Source organism: Oryx dammah, unplaced genomic scaffold, assembly GCF_014754425.2.
Source record: "Oryx dammah isolate SB20612 unplaced genomic scaffold, SCBI_Odam_1.1 HiC_scaffold_5, whole genome shotgun sequence".
Taxonomy (NCBI): Eukaryota; Metazoa; Chordata; class Mammalia; order Artiodactyla; family Bovidae; genus Oryx; species Oryx dammah.
Genome location: NW_024070189.1, coordinates 14317469 through 14330159, shown reverse-complemented (window position 1 = coordinate 14330159; position 12691 = coordinate 14317469). Strand labels below are relative to the sequence as shown.

The 12691-nt window shown below is 41.4% G+C and overlaps 2 protein-coding genes across 23 annotated transcripts in view; one reads left to right on the top strand and one right to left on the bottom strand.

Moving 5' to 3' along the window:
• The window catches only part of CAST (calpastatin), a 136730-nt gene extending 128324 nt beyond the window's left edge, over positions 1-8406 (top strand). For 12 of the 21 annotated variants that reach the window (XM_040239384.1, XM_040239383.1, XM_040239382.1 and 9 more), the window contains 3 exons: positions 296-367; positions 5380-5447; positions 6347-8406. In XM_040239384.1, the coding sequence (XP_040095318.1) occupies positions 296-367; positions 5380-5430 (123 nt within the window). In that variant the 3' untranslated portion in view covers positions 5431-5447; positions 6347-8406. Of the gene's footprint in view, positions 1-295; positions 368-5379; positions 5448-6343 lie in introns of all 21 variants that reach the window. The other 9 variants (XM_040239380.1, XM_040239374.1, XM_040239376.1 and 6 more) reach the window with 1 other exon arrangement.
• A 1066-nt stretch (positions 8407-9472) lies between these two features.
• ERAP1 (endoplasmic reticulum aminopeptidase 1) overlaps positions 9473-12691 on the bottom strand; it is a 42102-nt gene continuing 38883 nt past the window's right edge. For both annotated transcript variants that reach the window (XM_040239370.1, XM_040239372.1), the window contains exon 19: positions 9473-10730. In XM_040239370.1, the coding sequence (XP_040095304.1) occupies positions 10575-10730 (156 nt within the window). In that variant the 3' untranslated portion in view covers positions 9473-10574. The remainder of the gene's footprint in view (positions 10731-12691) is intronic.

The following is a 12691-nucleotide window of genomic DNA, read 5'->3' as shown; positions in this document are numbered from 1 at the left end:
CTATTTTGATGAGCAAAATACAGTCTGAGTGCATCATGAAAATTGGCAGGACATCAACGTGAGTCACCTTTTCCTCATTTTTTTCCCTTCTTACCTCCTACCTTGAACACCTCTGTGTGTGTTCACTGTGGTTCAAAAAGTCATGACTGTGAAATAGTCAATTTTTCATTATTTAGTTAAACTGGAGATTCCAGGCTCCTAAAAAGAAGAGTCTGGATTGATTTGCTTGCAGCAGCAGTTAATTGCTAGATGGAGTGTTGACCGCAGCAGCCTCATTACATTTCCTCTGCTCTAGGACAAAGACAAGAAGCCTGCTTCCAGTGACAAAGCACCCAGGAATGGCGGGAAAGCAAAGGATTCCACAAAGGTAAGTTCAAAGCTCGGTCGTGTCTGACTCTTTGTGACCCCCATGGACTGTAGCCTGCCAGGCTCCTCTATCCGTGGGATTTTCCAGGCAAGAGTACTGGAGTGGGTTGCCATTTCCTTCTCCAGGGCATCTTCTTGACTCAGGGATCAAACCTGGGTCTCCCACACTGCAGGAAGACTCTTTACCATCTGAGCTACCAGGGAATCTCCCACCAGAGCAGTAAATAGATAACAAATGAGCTTGGCAATTATAGGGAATGGCGCATTCTTAGTCATTTACTTTCTGCTTGGGGTCTATTTAGAATAAGAGCATTTTTAAGCACTATCTATACCCTAGCACATCTTGCCAAAGAAACTGAAGTTTTAAAGATGTTTATTTTTTTTAATTACTTATTTTAATTGGAGGTTAATTCCATTACAATATTGTAGTGGTTTTTGCCATACATTGACATGAATCAGCCATGATATATATTATTTTTTAAAGTAATCGATACTTAAGTATCAATTTTACTTATCAATAATCAGTATTCAGTAAGTATCAACTTACTGAAGGAACAAAGATTCGGAACACAGTTGAAGTGTCCTGCGTTGCCAGCCCTTGTCACACAAAGACCTAGTGTCAGCTGTGCTGGTCTGGGGTGAGCGGAGGCCCTCTCCCTTCATCAGCCCCAAAGGCCTTGCACTCCCTTGTTGCTACTCTCCCCTACCGTGTGCAGAAAGCCTTGCCTTCTACTTAAAGAGAAAACTGAGGGTGCCTTGCAGGAAATAACCAAGACCCCCTTCCTATCTTCCTCCTAAGAAACCCACCCTCCCCTCCTTGCCTGCAGCCTCTTCTCTCTCTCTCTCAAGGGGTCACTAAGTCTCTCCAGGCTTCCCTGGTTGCTCAGCTAGTAAAGAATCCTCCAGCAATGCGGGAGACCAGGGTTTGATCCCCAGGTTGGGAAGATCCCCTGGAGAAGGAAAAGGCTACCCATTCCGGTATGCTGGCCTGGAGAATTCCATGAACTGTGTAGTCCATGGGGTCCCAAAGAGTCAGTCCCACTGGAAGGACTGATGCTGAAGCTGAAACTCCAATACTTTGGCCACCTGATGCAAAGAACCAACTCATTGGAAAAGGCCCTGATGCTGGGAAAGAATGAAGGAGGCGGGAGAAGGGGACGACAGAGGATGAGATGGTTGGATGGCATCACCGACTCAATGGACATGAGTTTGAGTAGGCTCCGGGAGTTGGTGATGGACAGGGAGGCCTGGCGGGCTGCGGTCCATGGGGTCACAAAGAGTCGGACACGGCTGAGCAACTGAACTGAACTCTCTCCAGTTTCTTTGTCTCAATTCATTTCCTTTGTAGTACAAACATATTCAAGCTCCTTAGCAACTCAAAAGCCCTATTCCCTCCATCCCTTCACCTCCTTGGAAGATTTGTCTCTGCGACCCCTGCTCCCACTTCTTGAGCTCTCCCTGAGAACAGCAATGACATGCTGGTTGCTGTATTGTTTCCTTATCAGTCCTTAGTTTGCTTGCTCTCTCGCGGTGTGCTTTGGGGCATTAGATTTGATGCTGTAATGACTGAGACTTCGGGATAGGTGAATATGTTATAGCTTCACCTCCCCAAAGACCCAGACTAACACTTCCTACCTCACGTTTCCACTTGGATAAACATTGACAGTACAGATCCGTATACATTATTTCATCAAGTCTAAATCATCACCAATTATTAAGAAAAAAATCAACAGTTTGATTACGATGTTAGTCGTAACAGCAAATTAAGACATGTTAAAATATGTGTGTGTGGCAAAGGAGATGACACCTCCAGAGAATGTAGTTTCTATAAATCTTGGAACAGGAAAGTAGTATAGAGAACTAGAGAAGCTCTTACAGTTTCTGAGATCCAGTATACTCACATTAAATACTAGCAGTCTTTCCTCCCAAGTGGTATCTCATTTTTCACATTGTTACAGAAAGCAGAACTGAGGCTAATGAGTGGATCTGGTTTCTCAGAGCTAGGCGTTAATGCAGCATGGCACTTTGAAAGTTTCCTATCATTAAAATGACTCAAACTGTGGTTAGGAAAGGAATGGAAGTTGGATTGGATAAACAACTTCTGGGTCCCCTCCAATTCTAAAACCATAGTATTCAAATGGTTATGGCTGTTAATTCCAGTTATAATGAGAAATAAAAGATACAGGTCTAGAAACAATAATCCAGCTGCATCCAAACTCTTAAAAAGCAAGATAGTGAGTTCTGGTTCAAGGTGGTGATGTAGAAAAGATCAGCTCACCTCGTACCATGGAAACACCAGATCTACAGCTGTGTCTGCAACAATTTCCTCTAGGAAAACACTCCTACAGTGATCTGAATGACTCCTATCCATCGGGCCAATAAAAGAAGGCCAGCATCAAAGAAGGTAGAAGAGGCTGGGACAGACTCTCAACATAAATCCAGTCCCAACACAGTCAACTCACCATCAGAAGAAAACTCAAAACTCAGAGCTTCTCTTGAGGAGCAAACTAGGTTGAACCCCCACAGCAGCAACCCAACCTTTAAAGGCCACCTGAGAAATGAGCACACAAACCTCTAGCTTTGGGAAGCCAATGGAGCTTGTGTCGAGAAGGCCACAGCAAACTGAGGCAAGGTTCTTCGAGGGCTCATGAGTTCAGACACACCCGCTCCCCCCACAAAGCAATCAGAGCTACAGTTCTTAGCCGGCCACCATCCCCAGAGTGCTGCACAGGCCGCAGACCAAAACACACCCCAGCTTTCTGTGTAAGAGGCCTCCTTGCTTGTCCTGCAGCTCCAGTGTGAGGAGCAAGCTTCCGATTTGGCAGAAGATGCCCAGATATGCTCTTAGGAGACATAAGCTGGGTGCTTACCACCATCGAGCTATTTCTTCATCTTGCTCCAGTATCTCCCAGAAAGGGGGGCTTTGACACTTACCTAGAGGCCAAATTTTTGTAACTGCCCCCCCGAGAGGGGTACTTCCTGATCACCTGCTGTGGCCCTTCAGGACTATTATGTTTGTATGTTGAACCAATGAAAATAAAATAGGCTGCTTACAGTGTTTTGAGAGATAATCAAGAGTCAGGGCAGGGTTTAACAGTAAAGTTCATCTGCTCCACGAGGCTACTCCTTCAAGACTGGAAGAGGCAGCTGTTTTATCTAATGCACACAGACCAACACAGAGAGTCAAGGAAAATGAAGAAATGGAAGAATACATTCCAACCTCAGGATAGATTAAAACCTCAGGATAGAGACCTTAATGAAGTGGTTTACCTGATGAGTTCAAAGTAATAGTCATAAAGATGCTCACCAAACTTGGGAGAAGAATGGATGAACACAGTTGAGAACTTCAACAAAGATGTAGGAAAAATACAAGAAAGTAACAGATAGCCACAGAGCTGAAGAATACAAAAACGGAACCAAAAAACAGACTGGAGGGGTTCAACAGCAGTCTAGAAGCAGAAGTAAGGATCCAGGAACTCCAGGACAGAGCAACGGGACTCACCCAGTCAAAGCAGCAAAAAAAAGAAAAAAGATAGCCAAAAAGACTTATCAGACAATATCACACAGACCAACACAGATGAACATTTGCATTATAGGAGTCCCAAAAGGAGAAGCAAGACAGAAAGAGACAAAGAACTTACTGACATAAATAATGGCTAAAACCTTCCTCAGCCTGGGGAAGGAAACAGACATTCATAGCCAGGAAGCCCAGATGCTTTCAAATAAGAAGAATCCAAAGACACTCACACCAAAGACACATTAAAATGTCAAAAGTTAAAGACAAGGAGAGGAATTTGAGTGTACCAGAAGAAAAACAACTTTTTACATACAAGGGGCCTCCGTTAAGACTCTCCGCAGACTTTCAACAGAAATTTTGGAGGCCAGAAAAGGAGCATCATGATATATTTTCAAAGTGCTGAAAGAAAAAAATGCCAAGAATATTCTCTTCTTAGAAAAACTGTCATTCAGGAAAAAAAAAGTTTTCCCAATAAGCAAAAGCTAAAGGAGTTCATCATTATTAGACCAGTTTTACAAGTACGTTAAAAAGACTTCTTTAAGCTGAAAAGGGTGCTAATTAGTAACAGGCAAACAATCAAAGTACAAATCTCACTGGTAAAGGTTAATATACAGCAAAATTCAGAATAATTTAATGTTGTAAAGGTGGTATATTAATCACTGATAAAGCTAGTATGAAGTTTAAAAGACAAAAGTAGTTAAAAAAATAGCTAGCTATAATAATTAAGGGATACACAAGATTAAAAAGATATAAAATGGACATCAAAAACATAAAAATGAGGGTGATGAGTAAAACTGTAGAGCTCTGGAATGCATTTAAACCTAAGTAGTTGTCAACTTAAAATATAAATGTAAGCTGTTATATGTAAGCCTTATGGTAACCACAGAGTAGCTACATGAAAACCTTTGGTAGGTACACGAAAAAGAAAAGAACCTAGCATACTACTGTAGGAAGTCATCAAATCACAAAAGGAGAGAGCCAGAGAAGAGGGAGCAAAGAACTACAGGACATCAGAAACAGTTCACAGAATGGCAATACGTACATACTTATTAATAAATACTTTTGAAATAATGAGCTAAACTCCCCAGAATACAGAGAGGCAGAAAAAACATGACACGTCTATAGGTACTGTCTATAAGAAACTCACTTCAAATTTAAGGACAGACTGAAAGTGAAGAGATGGGAAAAAATAGGCCTTGTAAGTGGAAACCAATTATTTTGGCCTTCCAAAAAAAAAAAAAAAAACACACCAAAGTCTAGAATAAACATTTAGAATCACTTATTTTTAGTTTATAAACTTCAAGGGGAAGAATTCAGTGTTTGGGCTAAATAAAATACATAAAAAGGACTATCTTAGTTTCCTCTGCTAACTGCCATCTTTTACCTTTTTAATTCTGAAAAGCATTTTTCCTTATAAAGCTCTTCTGGTTGATCAGTTTTGGTTACTCAATCCAGAAAATAAAGAACTCATGGATGGTTTTTGCTTGTCCTTTTAGGCGAAGGAGGAAACTTCTAAGCCAAAAGCTGATGGAAAAAGTACAAGTTAAAATTCACACTATTTGGTAAGTTGGGTGTTTGTCACAAATGAAGACCACTGTACCTTCTACCAGCCTGTGTGTTATAGGTGAGAGAAACTAAGTCCATTTCTTGAGTATTTCATGTTCTGTTTATGCTATTGGCAATGAAATGGACACTGCAAAAGCTGTAGAGTAATTCCCTGAAAAGCAATAAATGGTGCTTCCAGAATGTTTAAAAACATTAATCTTGTAATTAAAAGCTCTTTAAAATATTAGGCCAGCCTCTTAAACAAAATGACCATCTAAGTCTAGTTGACTCTTTGAAACTCAAATGCTCATGACTGCAGGTTACTGTGACAAATCAAAATTGACAAGTTATATCTTATGGTGAAATGGCCTTATGGTCTAGATATTACCCAAAACACTCGTGGGGTGAGGAGAAGTGCACACCTAGGGTCTGATGGTAATTACAGGGTTTTGAGAATAGGGCAAAGGAAAAGACTGATAACTTGTGATCATCTTAGTTTTAAAAAGTAAAGTCCTGTGTTTGATTCTACTTTATGGTAACTGAAGAGCTGGTTTGGATGAGGGAGACTCTGACATCTCTCTTGAGAGCTAGGCCCTTATTAATGTCAAAGAGAAGAGGTCTTATTCTAAATGACAAAAGCATATAACTACTTGCTGCAAAAAATCTGAAAGAAATAACAATGGAGCTTAAATTGGACTGGGCTCTCTCACCATGATTCACTTTTATTTCCTATAGAGGAAGGTATACTGATTAGAACTGCTCCAAAGATTTTCTCCAAAATTTGAAAAAGTTTTTCTTCTAATTTTCTACTCTAATATCTGCTTATAGTAAATGCCTCCTTAGATTTATTATGCCTGTAATAAGAAAATAACATATCAAATGGTTCACTGGATTTTCTTCTTTGAATTTTTCAAGGTATCTGCAAATAAAATCTTCAGCGGGTAGATGGTGACTTCGGAAGAACAAAAGGCTTTGACAACAGAAACAATTTCTGGGTGGCTTCTAGACAGTGGTATTTGTTGAGTCTTTTGACATCCTAAACATTGTCTGTTATTCTTTTCCTGAAAAGAAACTGAATTTGTCTGGTTCACCTGTGTTATTCTACTGAGTATTGATAAACTTTAAATTTTTAAAAATTGTCTTCAGTTGGGAGAGAAAGGAACTTTATATTTCTAAGAGATATATTTGATAGTTTCTTAAAGCAGCACACATAAAAGGAAAAACCTTTGCAAACTTTTGCACATTCTTCTCACAGTGCCTGTAAATCTCATTAGTATTTTCAATTTGCACTTAATTATTTTTGTTGTTAGCATTTGGAAAACAATGCCTCGCGTGTTCTTCAGTGTTCTGATTTCTCATGACCCCTTTCCTCCTGGACTTTTGAACTGTATTTGATGTTTCTTTGGGTTGTTGTTTATAAGTCAGTCATAAAATACTGTGCGTTGGGCACATGTCTCCCCTTGAGCTGCTATAATCGTAGAGACCCTGGACAGACCAGGAAGCATCGCACCCCCCCCTTTCAGGTTGAACTTCTCTTTGCCAGAGGTTAGGACTTCCATTCCTTGTCCGCAGAGACCCACCGGGACGTGACTCAAGTCAGAAGAGCAAAATGCAGACTATGTCACTGCATAACAAGTTTCAAGAATAACAAAACCTAATGCTTAGAATACTCACGTGGCTTGATCTCTGCCGCAGTGCTGCCTTAAGCTGGGCTTGCCATCCTCTCTCTGTGAAAGCTGAACAGCAGCTGTTAGCCTAGAGCCCCTGCCACACCAGTCTCGCACTGTACAGCATGTGGCTTAATGGAAGTGGGTTTATTACCAAATACAGAAACAAACTTCTGCTTAAAAATAAAGAAAAAAGATCTTTTTAACATTAAAAAAAAATCTGGTTTTTTCCCCCCATAGCCATTTAAGAACTAGGGAGGGTCTGATATCCCACAACTTGGAATGGTTTCTCATTATTTTTCTGAATGGTTGATGAACATAGCACTGATGAAATTAAATGATCAAAATCCCATCTTCATTTTCTGAGAGTGAAGGCAGGAAAAGATATCAGGTACATATCATAAAACTGATTTGGAATTCCTGGTTTCAGAGGGTACAGCCTCCCTCCGCATCTGTTTAAACTATTTCTTAGGACTTGGCAATTTCACTAAAAATAAGTAGTATCACTGATACTGTCTAATGGGGTAGGAGGCAAGCAAAATAACAATACTGCTTATAATAGGTACCCAATTCTATTAATACTGTCTAACAATTCTCTTTAAAAATCATGCATATGCCTGAGATTGCAAACTTCATCCACTTCAAATGCTCTGTCTTCATCTCATGAGAGATAAAGGCATTATTAGTCTAAATCTGGGAAATATAAGTCAGGATTACGGTAACTTAAACAGACCTTTTCAAGGCACTAACAAGAAAATAAACACTTTTCTGAGGGATTTTAACTGTGTCTATAGGTAGTACAAAGTTGTTTTGTTTAAAAAAAAAGTGAAACCTTTGACATTGACAGGTGTGTTTGCAAAGCTATGACTCCAGTATTACTAATTTACATGCATATATAAAGGTTTTAAAATTACATACCAAATCTGGAGATTTAAGAAATGCCTGTAAAAGAAAACATTTATTTAAGGTTCTCTGAATATGCCTTTTGTTTATTCAAAATGTCTTCAAGACTTGGGTGTCTGCTGGTAATTAATGATGAACTGAGTAAGCTACAGGATCTAAATCAGTCCTTTTTACCCATCTAATTTGCAGTAAATAATCGCAAAGCTTTGCTTAGAGGTAAACAACATTTTTTATTACCAAAAAGGGTTTTGCACACTGTTGTGGTGACGTGTGTCTCTTTAGAAAATGGACTTCTCCAAAAGCAAATGAAAATAGGTGCCTCAGGTGACCAAAACCGAAAACCACTCTTTCCATGTTTCATTATTCAAGATACAAGATGCAATTAAAGCAAAGTATTTTACAGTAAAATCTTGGCTTTGTATGTTTTTTAGAAGGAAAACACCTGGGGGGTAGAAATGACCAGTGATTTCTGCTTTTTAGTTCTTAAACCATTAAGTCAGGCAGTATGTATGAAAATGGAATTATAGACACATTTATGTCCAGAAAAGACCTTCTATTCCATAGTGTATTAGAACCCATTGACATTTTTCATATCCTATTCCTTTATCTTGAAAGTGAAAGTGAAGTTGCTCAGTCGTGTCCGACTCTTTGCGACCCCATGGACCGTAGCCTACCAGGCTCTGAGGAGCCTCTCAGTCCATGGAATTTTCCAGGCAAGAGTACTGGAGTGGGTTGCCATTTCCTTCTCCAGGGGAGCTTCCCAACAGAGGGATTGAACCCGGGTCTCCCGCACTGCAGGCAGACGCTCTAGACGCTTTACCGTCTGAGCCACCAGAGAAGCCAGGCGAAAGATTTATACGAAACCAGAGTAGTTTTGCAATATATTAAACTCATAAAAGATTTCAACTCCAACACCATACCTGGTCTTCGCTTAGGCTGATATAAGCAAGTACTTTCCATTTCACAGTAGCTTACATTTAGTAGAGTCTGCAGTGCCCACTGTCAGTAAGCGCCAACAACAAGTTATTTAGGGATTATAAATCAGACTATCTCATCCTCTGTCAGCCCTGTCTCCTCCCACCTTCAATCTTTCCCAGCATCAGGGTCTTTTCAAATGAGTCCATTCTTCAGTGGTTGGATGGCATCACCAACTGAATGGACATGAGTTTGAGTAAACTCCGGGAACTGGTGATGGACAGGGAGGCCTGGCGTGCTGCAGTCCATGGGGTCACAAAGAGTTGGACACGACTGAGCAACTGAACTGAACTGAGAACAGACCAAATAAGAAGCAGGGAGGGGAAGCATCCCCTACCAAAGGATCAATAGCTCTCAGGTTCAACTTCCAATGAAAGGTTTCTCCTAGACCTGAAAGCACTCTGCTTTTTCAAAAGGGACACTGCTGGTCGGTCAGTGGCCTTGAGGAAATAGATGGCACCCTCTAATTAGGATTATCTCAGGAGGGTTCTATGGAAGGTGTTTGCAGAGTTTTTGTTTTGTTTTTAAACAAGAATATAAGCAGGCTGTATGAAAACCACAAGTCCAGACAGGACTAACGAAAGCCAGGCTTCCGCTTCCCCCTGCAGAGTTGAGAGGAGGAAGCATCTTACTAGCACAGAGATGCAGAAAGCTGGTGGCAAAGAGGACCACCTCCCTGGAGCTGAGCCCTTTGGCTAGAGGCCAGCCTGAGGCTACCTGCAAGGGAGCCAGGGCAATAAAGACCCTCACGTGCTCTCTCCCCAACTCCAGCTCTGATCTGCCCTCCTGGGAGTGCAGCTGAAGCTGGAGGACAGGGGAGCCTCATGATGTGGCCGGACAGGTCAGCCCCTGGGCAAGCAGCTGCTGCTGCTGCTGCTAAGTCACTTCAGTCGTGTCCGACTCTGTGCGACCCCATAGACAGCAGCCCACCAGGCTCCCCCGTCACTGGGATTCTCCAGGCAAGAACACTGGAGTGGGTTGCCATTGCCTTCTCCAATGCATGAAAGTGAAAAGTGAAAGTGAAGTCACTCAGTCGTGTCTGACTCTTAGCGACCCCATGGACTGCAGCCTACCAGGCTCCTCCGTCCATGGGATTTTCCAGGCAAGAGTACTGGAGTAGGGTGCCATTGCCTTCTCCGGGGCAAGCAGCAAGAGGGAGAAAGTTGGATGGAGAGGGGCCGTTCTGGCTCAGTCAGCGCTCCAGGGGTTCACGGTTCGGGAGTCATCACTGTTGAGTCTTCCCAGGAGACTGACGCAGCAGCGTACGAATGACAAATGCGTGGGGAGCAGGGGTGTGGAGACCACGGGGCTTCAGTATACAATATAAGAAGAAAAAGGAACTTTATTTCTCCACAGTAGGGAACCCTCCACCTGGGTGTACATTTCGGGGTCACACCTATAATGGAACATGTGGTGGCAGCAACTCCCTGAGGAAAACGTGAAGCAGCCGGTCTTCACGAAAAGGAAGGAGTGAAATGAATTGAAGGGGCAAGCAGCATCTTCAGTGGGTGCCAGGCTGGCGCATCTCTACTTCAAAAATATTCACATTCAACAAAAGTTTGCAGATTACACATCACAGGAACCGACCAAGAGCCGAACCATTACAGCAGGTTAAGCTGCTCATTTTGCAGCCACGCTTTGATCTTATCAAAATTCTTATCCATCCAACGTATGTTTTCTTCGATGGTTTCAATGGTTTGTTGAACACAACGGAGCTGAGACCCATTTTCCTTCAAAGAGCTGAAGAATTCTTTTACCTTGTGGGGGAAAAATCAGGCTTTTAAAATTTTGTTTTCAGGTTACACAAATGTAAGTTCAGGCTAGTTAAAACTGAAGCCAGAATTCCAGCATTTGTCAAAATTCTATAGAGAAGGCAGGGCCAGGTGTCTGGATACGATTATGTACATAAACTTGAGCTCTGAAATGAGCTCATGCCTCATGATGTCAAGTGTTGTGTTGTTTTTTTTTTTTTCTCTCTGCAGCTTTTTAAAATTTATTCACAGTTGCCAGATTCTAAAAGACTTCGGGGTTTACCATTTTATAATTAAGTTTTAATCTTGTGTATCTATTTTATGTGTCGTCTGTGACATACACACTGATGCAAACTTAACATTTTTAAACGTGTCTGAAAAAAGTAGAATGTGCAGAATCTCTTCTTTGCCAAGCCAAACAGCTTCAGCCCCATAAAGTGCAGTCTTTCTCTATGGCCCTGGCCACATATGTTATTATAGAAACGCTGTAGGGAGCGGAGTTCTTAGCAAGTTATGGTGGTAATACCCCAAACCTTGCCAACTTTTTTTCTCCTAATCCACAATTGATGTATTGTTCCCTCAAGATAAAATCCACACAGCATTCCCCACGGTTTTAGAGAGATAAGAGTCGCTTGGCTATCTCCTCGAAAATATCTGCTGTTGTTTCCCTTCTGGGTGTTTTATGCCCTTTAAGCTCACAGGAGGAATAGGTTGGCTTGGCAACAGCATTGACCATTATGCTCCTCTCTCTCACTGTCAAGGGTTCTTAACCTTTTCCCATAAATTTTCACAGCATTAATCCATCAATTTTTGATTTCGTAGACAGGAAGCAAGTCTCAGCCAAGAAGTTTTATTTATTCAGCATGGATTCCAGACAGTTAATTCCTTAAAAATCCATGTCATAATCATAAGTTTGGGGACAGGAGGCGGGGAAGAATAGGCTTTTGAAAGATCAAATTCCAATTTTAAATGATTCGGGGTTGTTTTAAAATTAAATCTCAGTAGAACTTTTCAGTGAGCTGAAGGCATGCCTTCCCACTATAACAACCTAGAGAACACCCCGCTTCACTGTCCTGCCTTAAACTGTAGCTCAACCTACTGTTTTTCTATCAGAATTCAAGATTAATTAATATGCTATTTTAAAAAATCACTCTGGGCAATATCCTGCAATAAACCATCAAGGAAAAGAATATGAAAAAGAAAATGTGTGTGGCTGAGTCACTTTGCTATGCAAGAAAAATTAACATTGTAAATCAACTATACTTCAATAAAATGTAAAAAATAAAAAAATCACTCTAGGCACTCTTCAGTCAAACCACATCAGCGGTTTTACTAATTGGGCAAATTAAATTAGTCCCAAAGAAGCTTAACACGATAGTACTAAAAGATACCTACAAGAGCTCTAAGAAAGCCCGTTGTTAACCCCTGCCCTTCCACTTTTCCGGACTCAGATTTATCACTCCTATCTTCATCTGCCTTGGGAAATCCAGCATCTCAGCTGAGGACATAGATGATTCATCCTTGCCTCCTTGAGAACATTTTCTGTGCAATAAGCAGCCTGATATATGGGTAGAGTAAATGATTAGCTTCTCCAGGACTCAGATTGCTCGTCTGTAACACTGCAGAGCGATGGTGAGGACGCCATTGTGTAATGTGGGTTAAATGCAGAACCTAAAGCCCAGAGGGTGTACCAGGGACTCACCCAAATCCATTTCTTCATGAACATTGACTCTGATACTTACTCATTCCTCTGGCTTAATTACTGCACAAGACACTGAGGATGAGACCATGAGTCAGGCAAGCACCCTGTCCTCATGGAGCTTACAGTCTGCCAGAGGAGACAAGAAGTGAACTGGGATGACTCTGCATTGCAGTGGAGAAAAATAAGCCCAGGCCATGATCGCAACTGGGGAGGAGGTGGCCTGCCTTTGACAAAGTGGTCTGCGGAGGTGATAACACTTCAGCTC